The 17,703-nt window shown below is 48.2% G+C and overlaps 1 protein-coding gene across 2 annotated transcripts in view; it reads right to left on the bottom strand.

The window, feature by feature from the left end:
* The window catches only part of LOC134984679 (zinc finger protein 271-like), a 57,496-nt gene extending 40,056 nt beyond the window's left edge, over nucleotides 1-17,440 (bottom strand). For both annotated transcript variants that reach the window (XM_063950202.1, XM_063950203.1), the window contains exons 1-3: nucleotides 17,364-17,440; nucleotides 17,148-17,245; nucleotides 16,698-17,001 (exon numbers count right to left, since the gene is read on the bottom strand). In XM_063950202.1, the coding sequence (XP_063806272.1) occupies nucleotides 16,698-17,001; nucleotides 17,148-17,245; nucleotides 17,364-17,397 (436 nt within the window). In that variant the 5' untranslated portion in view covers nucleotides 17,398-17,440. The remainder of the gene's footprint in view (nucleotides 1-16,697; nucleotides 17,002-17,147; nucleotides 17,246-17,363) is intronic.
* Nucleotides 17,441-17,703: the final 263 nt, after the last annotated feature.

Genomic DNA, 17,703 nt, shown 5'->3' with positions numbered 1-17,703 from the left:
AAAATAACTGAGCCTTTCAACAGATGGCTCTCACCAATAAACCTTTAGTTAAACAATAACTATATACAAGTATTGCAGACAATCCGCACTTGGGATGGGCGCCCAGCATCCACTACGGACTACGAGAAATAGATTTACCGGTGAGTAAAATCTTATTTTCTCTGACGTCTTAGTGGATGCTGGGGACTCCGTAAGGACCATGGGGATTATACCAAAGCTCCCAAACAGGCAGGAGAGTGCGGATGACTCTGCAGCACCGAATGAGCAAACTCTAGGTCCTCCTCAGCCAGGGTATCAAACTTGTAGATTTTGCAAATGTGTTTGACCCCGACCAAGTAGCAGCTCGGCAAAGTTGTAAAGCCGAGACCCCTCGGGCAGCCGCCCAAGAACCCACCTTCCTCGTAGAATGGGCTTTCACGGATCTAGGATGCGGCTGTCCAGCCGCAGAATGTGCAAGCTGAATCGTACTACAGATCCAGCGAGCAATAGTCTGCTTAGAAGCAGGAGCACCCAGCTTGTTGGGTGCATACAGGATAAACAGCGAGTCAGATTTTCTGACTCTAGCCGTTCTGGAAACATATATTTTCAGTGCCCTGACAACGTCTAGCAACTTGGAGTCCTCCAAGTCCCTAGTAGCCGTAGGCACCACAATAGGCTGGTTCAGGTGAAACGCTGACACCACCTTTGGAAGAAACTGGGGACGAGTCCTCAATTCTGCCCTATCCATATGGAAAATCAAATAAGGGCTTTTACAAGACAAAGCCGCCAATTCTGATACTCGCCTGGCAGAAGGCAAGGCCAATAACATAACCACCTTCCACGTGAGATATTTCAGATCCACGGTTTTTAGTGGTTCAAACCAATGTGATTTTAAGAAACTCAACACCACGTTGAAGGAAGTGCAGAAAACGGCCCAGCTGAAATTCCTCCGTTGGGGCCTTCCTGGCCTCACACCACGCCACATATTTTCGCCATATGCGGTTATAATGGTTTGCGGTCACTTCTTTCCTAGCTTTAATCAGCGTAGGGATGACTTCCTCCGGAATGCCCTTTTCCTTCAGGATCCAGCGTTCAACCGCCATGCCGTCAAACGCAGCCGCGGTAAGTCTTGGAACAGACAGGGCCCCTGCTGCAGCAGGTCCTGTCTGAGCGGCAGAGGCCATGGGTCCTCTGAGATCATTTCTTGCAGTTCTGGGTACCAAGCTCTTCTTGGCCAATCTGGCACAATGAGTATAGTTCTTACTCCTCTTCTTATTATCCTCAGTACCTTGGGTATGAGAGGAAGAGGAGGGAACACATAAACCGACTGGTACACCCACGGTGTCACTAGAGCGTCCACAGCTATTGCCTGAGGGTCTCTCGACCTGGCGCAATATCTTTCTAGCTTTTTGTTGAGGCGGGACGCCATCATGTCCACCTGTGGCCGTTCCCAACGGTTTACAATCAGCTGGAAGACTTCTGGATGAAGTCCCCACTCTCCCGGGTGGAGGTCGTGCCTGCTGAGGAAGTCTGCTTCCCAGTTGTCCACTCCCGGAATGAACACTGCTGACAGTGCTAACACGTGATTTTCCGCCCATCGGAGAATCCTTGTGGCTTCTGCCCTCGCCATCCTGCTTCTTGTGCCGCCCTGTCGGTTTACATGGGCGACCGCCGTGATGTCTGACTGGATCAGTACCGGCTGGTTTTGAAGCAGGGGTCTTGCCTGACTTAGGGCATTGTAAATGGCCCTCAGTTCCAGAATATTTATGTGTAGGGAAGTCTCCTGGCTTGACCATAGTCCTTGGAAGTTTCTTCCCTGTGTGACTGCCCCCCAGCCTCGAAGGCTGGCATCCATGGTCACCAGGACCCAGTCCTGTATGCCGAATCTGCGGCCCTCTTGAAGATGGGCACTCTGCAGCCACCACAGCAGAGACACCCTGGTCCTTGGAGACAGGGTTATCAGCCGATGCATCTGAAGATGCGATCCGGACCACTTGTCCAACAGTTCCCACTGAAAGGTCCTTGCATGGAACCTGCTGAATGGAATTGCTTCGTAGGAACCTACCATTTTTCCCAGGACTCGCGTGCAATGATGCACCGACACCTGTTTTGGTTTCAGGAGGCCTCTGACTAGAGATAACAGCTCCTTGGATTTCTCCTCCGGGAGAAACACTTTTTTCTGTTCTGTGTTCAGAACCATCCCCAGGAACAGTAGACGTGTCGTAGGAACCAGCTGTGACTTTGGAATATTCAGAATCCAACCGTGCTGTTGTAGCACCTTCCGAGATAGTGCTACCCCGACCAAACAACTGCTCCCTGGACCTCGCCTTTATCAGGAGATCGTCCAAGTACGGGATAATTAAAACTCCCTTTTTTCGAAGGAGTATCATCATTTCGGCCATTACCTTGGTAAATACCCTCGGTGCCGTGGACAGACCAAACGGCAACGTCTGGAATTGGTAATGACAATCCTGTACCACAAATCTGAGGTACTCCTGGTGCGGAGGGTAAATGGGGACATGCAGGTAAGCATCCTTGATGTCCAGTGATACCATGTAATCCCCCTCGTCCAGGCTTGAAATAACCACCCTGAGCGATTCCATCTTGAACTTGAATATTTTTATATAAGTGTTCAAGGATTTCAAATTTCAAATTGGTCTCACCAAACCGTCCGGTTTCGGTACCACAAACATTGTGGAATAGTAACCCCGTCCTTGTTGAAGGAGGGGTACCTTGACTATCACCTGCTGGGAATACAGCTTGTGAATTGCCACTATCACTGCCTCCCTGTCTGAGGGAGTTGTTGGCAAGGCAGATTTGAGGAAACTGCGAGGGGGAGACGTCTCTAATTACAGCTTGTACCCCTGAGATACCACTTGTAGAATCCTGGGATCCACCCGTGAGCGAGCCCACTGATTGCTGAAGTTCTTGAGACGGGCCCCCACCGTACCTGGCACCGCCTGTGGAGCCCCAGCGTCATGTAGTGGACTTAGAGGAAGCGGGGGAGGACTTTTGTTCCTGGGAACTGGCTGTATGTTGCAGCTTTTTCCCTCTACCTCTGCCTCTGGGCAGAAAGGACGCGCCTCTAACCCGCTTTCCTTTTTGTGTCCGAAAGGACTGTACCTGATAATACGGTGCTTTCTTTGGCTGTGAGGGAACATGGGGTAAAAATGTTGACTTCCCAGCTGTTGCTGTGGAAACTAGGTCAGAGAGACCATCCCCAAACAACTCGTCACCTTTGTAAGGCAAAACTTCCATGTGTCTTTTAGAATCTGCATCCCCTGTCCACTGCCGAGTCCATAATGCTCTCCTGGCAGAAATGGACATTGCACTTATTTTAGATCACAAAGAGAGAGGTACATCTGCACACTTGAATGATCTATGTGAACAATTTAATAGATAAATGAATCAATGAAGCCCCAAAAGACGTGTGTCTGAATTAGAATTTAAGCCTCTCTGGAGGTGCAACCCTATTACAACCAAGGTATCAAACATATAAAGAGAACTGGAAAGACGGTTGTTGAGTTGGGTGCACTGTATCAATTAGTTGGGTTGATTGTCAAGATTAAAGCGTAACTTTTGTTACTTTTATTAATATTAAGAAGGTCCTTGTCATGGGACACATACAGCAAAATATAGAGGTTAAAAACATGACATATACAAACACATACGTGAAACTAGAGAGAAAGAAATGTGAGATAGATTCTTAAAAAGTGGGGTCACCACAATGACTCCTGCAACTAGTATAATTATTTATGTGTGAGACAATAGCCACTCAGGATATGGACTGGATGATGTTTGCCAGTCCTAAGTGTAATAAATATCGTATGGGACAATTAAATGTTGCCACGAATGGTGGTGTGTTGTAAGTGGAACACTGCCTCTGGTACGTAGATACCATGGAAAATATAATGCAATAAGAGCCTCTTTCTCTACTGCTAGTGATGTACAAATAAGTTGCTCTTAAATGGAGAGCAATAACTCCAATGATACTGGTGGTTAAAGCATAAACAAAATTGTGTTGTACCACTGGTGCCTTGTAATCCAAAAATGCTGTGTATATCCTTGCGTACTGCGTTCTAGATATGTCCGTAACGCTGCCTTAACATAAGTCCAGGGTTAACAGCATATGCCCCATGTAGTGGGGGAATCAATTGGAAAATATACTAGGATACTACAGTGATGATTATTTTTCAAATATAGGCACAGAGTGAGTATATTGTAGTACACATTTATTTGGAAATAAAAGGAAAGGATGTTGCACAATGTCCTAAGACAAATGTAACACGAGAGGAACACTTGTTGCAACACCAGTTCATACAAAGGAAAGAGGATTTGCAATAATATCGCTTCACTAATATATGTGCTATTCATGCATCATACACATGTCTACCTATTGAGAAAAAATTACTTTTACTCCAGGTCCTCCTTAGCCAGGGTATCAAATTTATAGAATTTTGCAAACGTGTTTGCCCCTGACCAAGTAGCAGCTCGGCAAGTTGTAAAGCCGAGACCCCTCGGGCAGCCGCCCAAGATGAGCCCACCTTCCTTGTGGAATGGGCATTGACAGATTTTGGCTGTGGCAGGCCTGCCACAGAATGTGCAAGCTGAATTGTGCTACAAATCCAACGAGCAATAGTCTGCGTAGAAGCAGGAGCACCCAGCTTGTTGGGTGCATATATGATAAACAGCGAGTCAGATTTTCTGACTCCAGCCGTTCTGGAAACATATTTTCAGGGCCCTGACCACGTCTAACAACTTGGAGTCCTCCAAGTCCCTAGTAGCCGCAGGCACCACAATAGGCTGGTTCAGGTGAAACGCTGACACCACCTTAGGGAGAAACTGGGGACGAGTCCTCAATTCTGCCCTAACCATATGGAAAATCAGATAAGGGCTTTTACAAGACAAAGCCGCCAATTCTGATACTCGCCTGGCAGAAGCCAAGGCCAATAACATGACCACTTTCCAAGTGAGATATTACAGATCCACGGTCTTTAGTGGTCCCAAGGTGCCACAGGAGGCACAAACGGGGGCTGAATATGCAGCACTCCTTTTATAAATGTCTGAACTTCATGTACTGAAGCTAGTTCTTTTTGAAGAAAATCGACAGAGCCGAGATCTGTACCTTAATGGAACCTAATTTAAGGCCCATAGTCACTCCTGCTTGCAGGAAATGCAGAAATCGACCTAGTTGAAATTCCTCTGTTGGGGCCCTTTCGGCCTCACACCATGCAACATATTTCCGCCATATGCGGTGATAATGATTTGCTGTAACCTCTTTCCTGGCTTTAGTAAGCGTAGGAATGACTTCCTCCGGAATGCCCTTTTCCTTCAGGATCCGGCGTTCAACCGCCATGCCGTCAAACGCAGCCGCGGTAAGTCTTGGAACAGACAGGTCCTGTCTGAGTGGCAGAGGCCATGGGTCCTCTGATATAAATTCTTGAAGTTCTGGGTACCAATCTCTTCTTGGCCAGCCCGGAACCACGAGTATCGTTCTTACTCCTCGCCGCCTTATTATTCTCAGTACCTTTGGTATGAGAGGCAGAGGGGAGAACACATAAACCGACTGGTACACCCACGGTGTTACCAGAGCGTCCACAGCTATCTCCTGAGGGTCCCTTGACCTGGCGCAATATCTTTTATAGCTTTTGTTGAGGCGGGACGCCATCATGTCCACCTGTGGCCTTTCCCAATGGTGTACAATCCTTTGGAAGACTTCTGGAGGAAGTCCCCACTCTCCCGGGTGGAGGTCGTGTCTGTTGAGAAGATCTGCTTCCCAGTTGTCCACTCCGGAAATGAACACTGCTGACAGTGCTAACACATGATTTTCCGCCTATCGGAGAATCCTTGTGGCTTCTGCCATCGCCATCCTGCTTCTTGTGCCGCCCTGTTGGTTTACATGGGCGACTGCCGTGATGTTGTCTGATTGGATCAGTACCGGCTGGTTTTGAAGCAGAGGCCTTGCCGGCCTCAGGGCATTGTAAATGGCCCTCAGGTCCAGAATATTTATGTGTAGGGAAATAACCTGACTTGACCTTGGCATTCATGGTCACTAGGACCTAGTCCTGTATGCCGAACCTGTGGCCCTCTTGAAGATGGGCACTCTGCAGCCACCACAGTAGATATACCCTGGTCCTTGGAGACAGGGTTATCAGCCTATGCATCGGAAGATGCGATCCGGACCACTTGTCCAACAGGTCCCTCTGAAAAGTTCTTATATGGAACCTGCCTAATGAGATTGCTTCGTAGGAAGCTACCATTTTTCCCAGGACTCGCGTGCAATGATGCACCGCTACCTGTTTTGGCTTCAGGAGGTCTCTAACTAGAGATGACAACTCCTTGGCTTTCTCCTCCGGGAGAAAACTATTTCTGGTTTATGTCCAGAACCATCCCCAGGAACAGTAGATGTGTCATAGGAACCAGCTGTGACTTTGGACTGTTTAGAATCCAACCGTGCTGTTGTAGCACTTTCCAAAATAGTGCTACCCCGACTACCAACTGCTCCTTGGACCTCGCCCTTATAAAGAGATTGTCCAAGTGCGGAATAATTAAAACTCCCTTTTTTCGAAGGAGTATCATCATTTCGGCCATTACCTTGATAAAACACCCTCGGTGCCATGTATAGTCCAAACGGCAGTGTCTGGACTTGGTAATGGTAATCCTGTACCACAAATCTGAGGTACTCCTGGCGAGGATAGTAAATGGGGACATGCAGGTAAGCATCATTGATGCCCCGGGATACCATGTAATCCCCCTCGTCCAGGCTTGCAATAACCGCCCTGAGCGATTCCATCTTGAACTTGAATTTTTTTATGTATGTGTTCAAGGATTTTAAATATAAGAAGGGTCACACCGAACGATGCGGTTTCGGTACCCCAACCCGTGTGGAAAAGTAACCCCGTCCTTGTTTAAGTAGGGGCACCTTGAGTATTACCTGCTGGGAATACCGCTTATTAATTGCCTCTAGCACAGCCTCCCTGCCTGAGGGAGTTGTCAGCAAGGCATATTTAAGGAAACGGCGGGGGGGAGACATCTCGAATTCCAGCTTGTACCCCTGAAATACTACTTGAAAGAAACAGGGATCCACCTGTGAGCGAGCCCACTAATTGCTGAAATTTTTGAGACGGCCCCCCACCGTACCTGGCTACCCCTGTGGAGCACCCGCGTCATGCTGTGGACTCACAGGAAGCGGGGGAAGAATTTTGATTCTGGGAACAGGCTGACTGGTGCAGCTTTTTCCCTCTTCCCTTGTCTCTGTACAGAAAGGAAGCGCCATTTGACCCGCTTGCTTTTCTGAAGCCGACAGGACTGTACCTTTTTCTGTGAGGAAACCTGAGGTAAAAATATTTCTTCCCAGCTGTTGCTGTGGATACGAGGTCTCAGAGACCATCCCCAAATAATTCCTCACCCTTTTAAGGCAGAATCTCTATGCGCTTTTTAAGTCAGCATCACCTGTCCAGTGACAGGTCTCTAATACCCTCCTGACAGAATGGACATTACATTCATTTTGGATGCCAGCCGGCAAAATATCCCTCTGTGCATCCCTCATATATAAGACGACGTCTTTAATATGTTCTCATATTAGCAAACTAGTATGCTTAACAGGGTCACCGACCACGCTGCAGCAGCACGATCTGCAGGTTTCAGTCTAGTACCTGAGTGTGTAAATACAGACTTCAGGATAGCCTCCTGCTTTTTATCAACAGGTACCTTCAAAGTGGCCGTTCCTAAAACGGCAGTGCCACCTTTTTTGACAACCGTGTGAGCGCCTTATCCACCCTAGGGGATATCTCCCAGCGCAACTTATTCTCCTGGCAGGAAAGGATAAGCCATCAGTAACTTTTATAAATTACCAGTTTCTTAATGGGGGAACCCACGCTTTTCACACACTTCATTTATTTATCTGATGGTGGAACAAAACACTTCCTGTTTTTTCTCCCCAAACCTAAAACCCATTTTTATAGGTGCTTGGGTTAATGTCAGAAATGTATAACACATTTTTTATTGCCGGGATCAAGTCACGGATGTTCCTAGTGGATTGTGTATATGTCTCAACCTTGTCGACACTGGAGTCAGACTCCGTGTCGACATCTGTGTCTGCCATCTGAGGTAGCGGGCGTTTTTTGAGCCCCTGATGGCCTTTGAGACGCCTGGGCAGGCGCGGGCTGAGAAGCCGGCTGTCCCACACCTGTTACGTCATCCACCCTTTTATGTAAAGAGTTGACACTGTCGGTTAATACCTTCCACCTATCCATCCACTCTGGTGTCGGCCCCACAGGGGGCGACATCACATATATCGGCCTCTGTTCCGTCACCATATAAGCCTCCTCATTCAACATGTCGACACAGCCGTACCGACACACCGCAGACACACAGGGAATGCTCTAAACGAGGACAGGACCCACAAAAGCCCTTTGGGGGGACAGAGTGAGAGTATGCCAGCACACACCAGAGCACTATATACTGCAGGGACTAACTGAGTTATGTCCCCTATAGCTGCTGTTTTTATATATAATGTATACTGCGCCTAAATTTAGTGCCCCCCTCTCTTTTTTTTTTTAACCCTTTTCTGTAGTGTAGACTGCAGGGAAGAGCCGGGGAGCTTCCCTTCCAGCGGAGCTGTGAGGGAAAAATGGTGCCAGTGTGCTGAGGAGATAGGCTCCGCCCCTTTTTCGCAGCCTATTCTCCCGCTTTTTATGGACTTCTGGCAGGGGTATTTACCTCATATATAGCCCCTGGGGCTATATATTGAGGTATTTTAGCCAGCCAAGGTGTTTTTATTGCTGCCTCAGGGCGCCCCCCCCCAGCACCCTGCACCCTCAGTGACCGAAGTATGAAGTGTGTGAGAGGAGCAATGGCGCACAGCTGCAGTGCTGTGCGCTACCTTGGTGAAGACTGAGTCTTCATGCCGCCGATTTTCCGGACCATCTTCTTGCTTCTGGCTCTGTAAGGGGGACGGCGGCGCGGCTCCGGGACCGAACATCAAGGCTGGGCCTGCGGTCGATCCCTCTGGAGCTAATGGTGTCCAGTAGCCTAAGAAGCCCAATCCGGCTGCAAGCAGGCGAGTTCGCTTCTTCTCCCCTTAGTCCCTCGCTGCAGTGAGCCTGTTGCCAGCAGGTCTCACTGAAAATAAAAAAATCTAAGACTATTACTTTCTAAGAGCTCAGGAGAGCCCCTAGTGTGCATCCAACCTCGGCCGGGCACGAAATCTAACTGAGGCTTGGAGGAGGGTCATAGTGGGAGGAGCCAGTGCACACCAGGTAGTCTAAGATCTTTCTAGAGTGCCCAGCCTCCTTCGGAGCCCGCTATTCCCCATGGTCCTTACGGAGTTCCCAGCATCCACTAGGACGTCAGAGAAATACACTATTATCTTTACTGATCATACGCGTATACACCTCTTGTCAGGTAAGTCACTTGTATTATATGGGTATACAGATGTGTACTCAATATAAGAAATCCACTGAGGACATCCAGAATATTGAGAGCAAAGAATATAAATTAATAGTAAATGATGTGTAATTAAGCAGTGTTCTTAACACCCTTAGGGTCAATTGTCCCTGTTATGGCGTAATGGCTCCTCTCTATAGGGATTATGATGATAATAAATGCCGTTACTGCTGACTCTGATAACCCCTAACATGTAATATAGCTCCAGACCAATGCTTATAATGCCATGCCTAATTCCTATAGTTTTATTATAAGTGGTACAGTGGTTACTAGGCACAGAGTAATTCTAGCTTCAGTAAGTCCACCAATGTATAATGTTCAGAGAAGCAAGTAATTGCTATCTCTGTTTGTTGAAATAGCACATATTTTTTAGGGAGTGTGGTGGCCCACTAACAAGCTGACATGCATGTTTCACTGTACGAGCAGCTTTATCAAGGACTCCCTAAAAATGTTATATGCTATGTTGTATTCTGTGTAATAGTGATGATGTACCTGCACCAGCACTGATCTCTACTGAGCCATAGCAATTAGCAATCAGGATTTGCTCGGCAGGCTGTGTGTATGAGTTTAGAAATACAGACAAACTACCACTCGAGATAGCAGCACAGGGGATTACCCCAGGCTATGTCAACAAACAGAGATAGCAACTAAGTGACTTACCTGACAAGAGGTGTATACGCGTATGATCAGTAAAGATAATAGTGTATTTTACACTTCTAATAAAAGTAATTTTTTCTCAATAGGTAGACATGTGTATGATGCATGAATAGCACATATATTAGTGAAGCGATATTATTGCAAATCCTCTTTCCTTTGTATGAACTGGTGTTGCAACAAGTGTTCCTCTCGTGTTACATTTGTCTTAGGACATTGTGCAACATCCTTTCCTTTTATTTCCAAATAAATGTGTACTACAATATACTCACTCTGTGCCTATATTTGAAAAATAATCATCACTGTAGTATCCTAGTATATTTTCCAATTGATTCCCCCACTACATGGGGCATATGCTGTTAACCCTGGACTTATGTTAAGGCAGCGTTACGGACATATCTAGAACGCAGTACGCAAGGATATACACAGCATTTTTGGATTACAAGGCACCAGTGGTACAACACAATTTTGTTTATGCTTTAACCACCAGTATCATTGGAGTTATTGCTCTCCATTTAAGAGCAACTTATTTGTACATCACTAGCAGTAGAGAAAGAGGCTCTTATTGCATTATATTTTCCATGGTATCTACGTACCAGAGGCAGTGTTCCACTTACAACACACCACCATTCGTGGCAACATTTAATTGTCCCATACGATATTTATTACACTTAGGACTGGCAAACATCATCCAGTCCATATCCTGAGTGGCTATTGTCTCACACATAAATAATTATACTAGTTGCAGGAGTCATTGTGGTGACCCCACTTTTTAAGAATCTCTCTCACATTTCTTTCTCTCTAGTTTCACGTATGTGTTTGTATATGTCATGTTTTTAACCTCTATATTTTGCTGTATGTGTCCCATGACAAGGACCTTCTTAAAATTAAGAAAAGTAATAAAAATTACGCTTTAATCTTGACAATCAACCCAACTAATTGATATAGTGCACCCAACTCAACAATCGTCTTTACACTTATTTTAGATGCCAGCCGGCAAAGATCCCTCTGTGCATCTCTCATGTATAAGACAGCGTCTTTTATATGCTCTATGGTTAGCAATATAGTGTCCCTGTCTAAGGTATCAATATTTTCCGACAGGGAATCTGACCACGCAGCTGCAGCACTGCACATCCAGGCTGAAGCAATAGCTGGTCTCAGTATAATACCTGAGTGTGTATACAGACTGCAGTATAGCCTCCTGCTTTCTATCAGCAGGTTCCTTTAGGGCAGTCGTGTCCGGAGACGGTAGTGCCACCTTTTTTGACAGATGCGTGAGCGCTTTATCCACCCTAGGGGGTGTTTCCCAGCGTAACCTGTACCCTGGCGGGAAAGGGTACGCCATTAGTAACCTTTTAGAAATTACCAGTTTCTTATCGGGGGAACATCAGAAATGTGCAGCACAGTTTTCATTGCCGTAATCATGTAACGTGTGGCCCCATTGGAATGTACACTAGTCTCATCGTCGTCGACACTGGAGTCAGTATCCGTGTCGACATCTGTGTCTGCCATCTGACGTAGCGGGCGTTTTAGAGCCCCTGATGGCCTTTGAGACGCCTGGGCAGGCACGAGCTGAGAAGCCGACTGTCCCACATCTACTAAACCTTTTATGTAAGGAGTTGACACTGTCACGTAATTCCTTCCACATGTCCATCCATTCAGGTGTTGGCCCCGCAGGAGGTGACATCACATTTATCGGCACCTGCTCCGCCTCCACATAAGCCTCCTCATCAAACATGTCGACACAGCCGTACCGACACACCGCACACACACAGGGAATGCTCTGACTGAGGACAGGACCCCACAAAGTCCTTTGGAGAGACAGAGAGAGAGTATGCCAGCACACACCAGAGCGCTATATAATGTAGGAATTCACACTATACACACAGTGATTTTCCCTTATAGCTGCTAATATTACACAGATTGCGCCTAAATTTTAGTGCCCCCCCCCCCTCTCTTTTTTACCCTATGAAGTCTGGAAACTGCAGGGGAGAGCCTTGGGAGCGTCCTTCCAGCGGAGCTGTGAGGAAATGACGCCTGTGTGCTGAGGGAGATAGCCCCGCCCCTTTCCCGGCAGACTTCTCCCGCTTTTTTATGGAATATATGGCAGGGGATTTTACACATATATAGTCTTAATGACTATATTATGTGGTAATTTGCCAGTAAGGTACTCTTATTGCAGCCCAGGGTGCCCCCCCCAGCGCCCTGCACCCATCAGTGACCGGAGTGTGAGGTGTGCATGGGGAGCAATGGCGCACTGCTGCAGTGCTGTGCGCTACCTTAATGAAGACCGAAGTCTTCTGACGCCGATTTCCAGGAACATCTTGCTTCTGGCTCTGTAAGGGGGACGGCGGCGCGGCTCCGGGACAGGACGACGGAGGCTGGGCCTGTGTTCGATCCCTCTGGAGCTAACGGTGTCCAGTAGCCTAAGAAGCCCAAGCTAGCTGCAAGCAGGTAGGTTCGCAACTTCTCCCCTTAGTCCCTCGTAGCAGTGAGTCTGTTGCCAGCAGATCTCACTGAAAATAGAAAAGAAAGTTATATTTAAGTTTTTTAAGAGCTCAGGAGAGCCCCTAGTGTGCATCCAGCTCGGCCGAGCACCAAATTCTGAGGTCTGGAGGAGGGGCATAGAGGGAGGAGCCAGTGCACACCAGTTAGTCCTAAACCTTTCTTTAGTTGTGCCCAGTCTCCTGCGGAGCCGCTATTCCCCATGGTCCTTACGGAGTCCCCAGCATCCACTTAGGACGTTAGAGAAAACACTGAGGTACTCTGGGATATGGAGGGGAGGAGAGTTCTAAATTTTAATATTCAGTGCCTGGTTGTACGGAAACCGTCCATATCCTAAGAGTACTCCAGTGACCCTTAGTGGATGAAAAAGAAAAATGGTTTATATATAGTCCGGCGTGTGCTAATAGAGACACTCTCAGGGCATGTAATACCATAGGCTGAGGTACTGCTAGCACACAGTATTGCTGCTGGTAACACACAGTGACATGATGTGAGGGGAGAGCAGGAGTATAATAGGGGCTGATGTCTCCTGATGTATGAGATACACCAGAGAGTGTGGGGAGGAGACTGGTCAGATCTCTGGGCTGGTAACACACAGTGACATGATGTGAGGGGAGAGCAGGAGTATAATAGGGGCTGATGGCTCCTGATGTATGAGATACACCAGAGAGTGTGGGGAGGAGACTGGTCAGATCTCTGGGCTGGTAACACACAGTGACATGATGTGAGGGGAGAGCAGGAGTATAATAGGGGCTGATGGCTCCTGATGTATGAGATACACCAGAGAGTGTGGGGAGGAGACTGGTCAGATCTCTGGGCTGGTAACACAGTGACATGATGAGAGGGGGAGAGCAGGAGTATAATAGGGGCTGATGGCTCCTGATGTATGAGATACACCAGAGAGTGTGGGGAGGAGACTGGTCAGATCTCTGGGCTGGTAACACACAGTGACATGATGTGAGAGGAGAGCAGGAGTATAATAGGGGCTGATGGCTCCTGATGTATGAGATACACCAGAGAGTGTGGGGAGGAGACTGGTCAGATCTCTGGGCTGGTAACACACAGTGACATGATGTGAGAGGAGAGCAGGAGTATAATAGGGGCTGATGGCTCCTGATGTATGAGATATACCAGAGAGTGTGGGGAGAAGACTGGTCAGATCTCTGGGCTGGTAACACAGTGACATGATGTGAGGGGAGAGCAGGAGTATAATAGGGGCTGATGGATCCTGATGTATGAGATACACCAGAGACTGTGGGGAGGAGACTGGTCAGATCTCTGGGCTGGTAACACACAGTGACATGATGTGAGGGGGAGAGCAGGAGTATAATAGGGGCTGATGGCTCCTGATGTATGAGATACACCAGAGAGTGTGGGGAGGAGACTGGTCAGATCTCTGGGCTGGTAACACACAGTGACATGATGTGAGAGGAGAGCAGGAGTATAATTGGGGCTGATGGCTCCTGATGTATGAGATACACCAGAGAGTGTGGGGAGGAGACTGGTCAGATCTCTGGGCTGGTAACACACAGTGACATGATGTGAGGGGAGAGCAGGAGTATAATAGGGGCTGATGGCTCCTGATGTATGAGATACACCAGAGAGTGTGGGGAGGAGACTGGTCAGATCTCTGGGCTGGTGACACACAGTGACATGATGTGAGAGGAGAGCAGGAGTATAATAGGGGCTGATGTCTCCTGATGTATGAGATACACCAGAGAGTGTGGGGAGGAGACTGGTCAGATCTCTGAGCTGGTAACACACAGTGACATGATGTGAGAGGAGAGCAGGAGTATAATAGGGGCTGATGGCTCCTGATGTATGAGATACACCAGAGAGTGTGGGGAGGAGACTGGTCAGAACTCTGGGCTGGTAACACACAGTGACATGATGTGAGGAGGAGAGCAGGAGTATAATAGGGGCTGATGGCTCCTGATGTATGAGATATACCAGAGAGTGTGGGGAGAAGACTGGTCAGATCTCTGGGCTGGTAACACAGTGACATGATGTGAGGAGGAGAGCAGGAGTATAATAGGGTCTGATGTCTCCTGATGTATGAGATACACCAGAGAGTGTGGGGAGGAGACTGGTCAGATCTTTGGGCTGGTAACACACAGTGACATGATGTGAGGGGAGAGCAGGAGTATAATAGGGGCTGATGGCTCCTGATGTATGAGATACACCAGAGAGTGTGGGGAGGAGACTGGTCAGATCTCTGGGCTGGTAACACACAGTGACATGATGTGAGGGGAGAGCAGGAGTATAATAGGGGCTGATGGCTCCTGATGTATGAGATACACCAGAGAGTGTGGGGAGGAGACTGGTCAGATCTCTGGGCTGGTAACACAGTGACATGATGAGAGGGGGAGAGCAGGAGTATAATAGGGGCTGATGGCTCCTGATGTATGAGATACACCAGAGAGTGTGGGGAGGAGACTGGTCAGATCTCTGGGCTGGTAACACACAGTGACATGATGTGAGAGGAGAGCAGGAGTATAATAGGGGCTGATGGCTCCTGATGTATGAGATACACCAGAGAGTGTGGGGAGGAGACTGGTCAGATCTCTGGGCTGGTAACACACAGTGACATGATGTGAGAGGAGAGCAGGAGTATAATAGGGGCTGATGGCTCCTGATGTATGAGATATACCAGAGAGTGTGGGGAGAAGACTGGTCAGATCTCTGGGCTGGTAACACAGTGACATGATGTGAGGGGAGAGCAGGAGTATAATAGGGGCTGATGGATCCTGATGTATGAGATACACCAGAGACTGTGGGGAGGAGACTGGTCAGATCTCTGGGCTGGTAACACACAGTGACATGATGTGAGGGGGAGAGCAGGAGTATAATAGGGGCTGATGGCTCCTGATGTATGAGATACACCAGAGAGTGTGGGGAGGAGACTGGTCAGATCTCTGGGCTGGTAACACACAGTGACATGATGTGAGAGGAGAGCAGGAGTATAATTGGGGCTGATGGCTCCTGATGTATGAGATACACCAGAGAGTGTGGGGAGGAGACTGGTCAGATCTCTGGGCTGGTAACACACAGTGACATGATGTGAGGGGAGAGCAGGAGTATAATAGGGGCTGATGGCTCCTGATGTATGAGATACACCAGAGAGTGTGGGGAGGAGACTGGTCAGATCTCTGGGCTGGTGACACACAGTGACATGATGTGAGAGGAGAGCAGGAGTATAATAGGGGCTGATGTCTCCTGATGTATGAGATACACCAGAGAGTGTGGGGAGGAGACTGGTCAGATCTCTGAGCTGGTAACACACAGTGACATGATGTGAGAGGAGAGCAGGAGTATAATAGGGGCTGATGGCTCCTGATGTATGAGATACACCAGAGAGTGTGGGGAGGAGACTGGTCAGAACTCTGGGCTGGTAACACACAGTGACATGATGTGAGGAGGAGAGCAGGAGTATAATAGGGGCTGATGGCTCCTGATGTATGAGATATACCAGAGAGTGTGGGGAGAAGACTGGTCAGATCTCTGGGCTGGTAACACAGTGACATGATGTGAGGAGGAGAGCAGGAGTATAATAGGGTCTGATGTCTCCTGATGTATGAGATACACCAGAGAGTGTGGGGAGGAGACTGGTCAGATCTTTGGGCTGGTAACACACAGTGACATGATGTGAGTGGGAGAGCAGGAGTATAATAGGGGCTGATGTCTCCCGACTCCCCCACTGGGAAAATACGGGTGGTCTTCTGTATACCGGCGGTCGGGCTCCCGGCGCTCAGTATACTGGCGCCGGGAGCCCGACCGCCGGCATACCAACACTTATTTTCCCTCGTGGGGGTCCACGACCCCCATAGAGGGAGAATAAAATAGTGTGGCGCACGTAGCGCGCCACCGTGCCCGTAGCGTGGCGAGCGCAGCGAGCCCGCAAGGGGCTCATTTGCGCTCGCCACACTGTCGGTCAGCCGGCGGTCGGGCTCCCGGCGCCGGTATGCTGGGCGCCGGGAGCCCGACCGCCGGCCAGCCGTAGTGAACCCGGAAAATACATATTCCTCAGTTTTTACTGCCAGAGGAGGGTGTAGAGAGATTGCTGTCGTGACTAGGAGAATATGTGACTTCTGTAATAAGTGTTTATTACTCACCTGTGCTGATTTCTGTAGGGATCTCCTCCTCCTTATACTGCTGATCACCCCTCACATACATCTCTTCTTCTCCCTCTATATCTTCTGCCTTCATATCAGTCACATACGTCTCTTCTTCTCCCTCTATATCTTCTGCCTTTATATCAATCACATACGTCTCTTCTTCTCCCTCTATATCTTCTGCCTTCATATCAGTCACATACGTCTCTTCTTCTCCCTCTGTATCTTCTGCCTTTATATCAGTCACATACATCTCTTCTTCTCCCTCTGTATCTTCTGTTTTAATATTAGACAGACGTTCCACCTAAAAAAAAACAATGTCAGTTGCATATAGTCAGATTAAACTGAGGTGAAACAGTACAATATCAGTGTATAATACACACAGCTCCTCTACAGATCATATAGTGACAGTCACTTTGGTATATTGGGGAGACCCTATAGCCCACCTACCTGATCCTCCTGTGGGATCCTGTGATACTCCTCTGTACAATCCTGGGAATACAGAGGACGGGGACATCTCTCTGGGGTATCTCTGTTACTGGGCCCATCTGTAGGAGACACACAGTGACTGAGTACAGTGTATATATGTGATTATCAGATGATGTGTGTATATAGGGGGCCCCATACCTGCTCTCCCCTGTACAATACATGACAGTCTCCTCTTACCCAGTGATGCGAGGGGCCGGTGATTCTCCATCATCACGTCCTTGTACAGACCCCTGTGCTCTTCTATATACTCCCCCTCCTGCATGGAGACATAAACAGTGACATCCTGACACCTTATAGGAACCTGACACACACAGTGATACAGTCATCACCCAGACACATCCCCTGGTGTTACTGTATAATGCCACATTCCCAGCAGTCACCTCTCCAGTCATCACCCAGACACATCCCCTGGTGTTACTGTATAATGCCACATTCCCAGCAGTCACCTCTCCAGTCATCACCCAGACACTTCCCCTGGTGTTACTGTATAATGCCCCATTCCCAGCAGTCACCTCTC

The sequence above is a fragment of the Pseudophryne corroboree genome, assembly GCF_028390025.1.
Source record: "Pseudophryne corroboree isolate aPseCor3 chromosome 3 unlocalized genomic scaffold, aPseCor3.hap2 SUPER_3_unloc_72, whole genome shotgun sequence".
Lineage (NCBI taxonomy): Eukaryota > Metazoa > Chordata > Amphibia > Anura > Myobatrachidae > Pseudophryne > Pseudophryne corroboree.
This window is presented reverse-complemented; position numbering and strand designations above follow the sequence as displayed.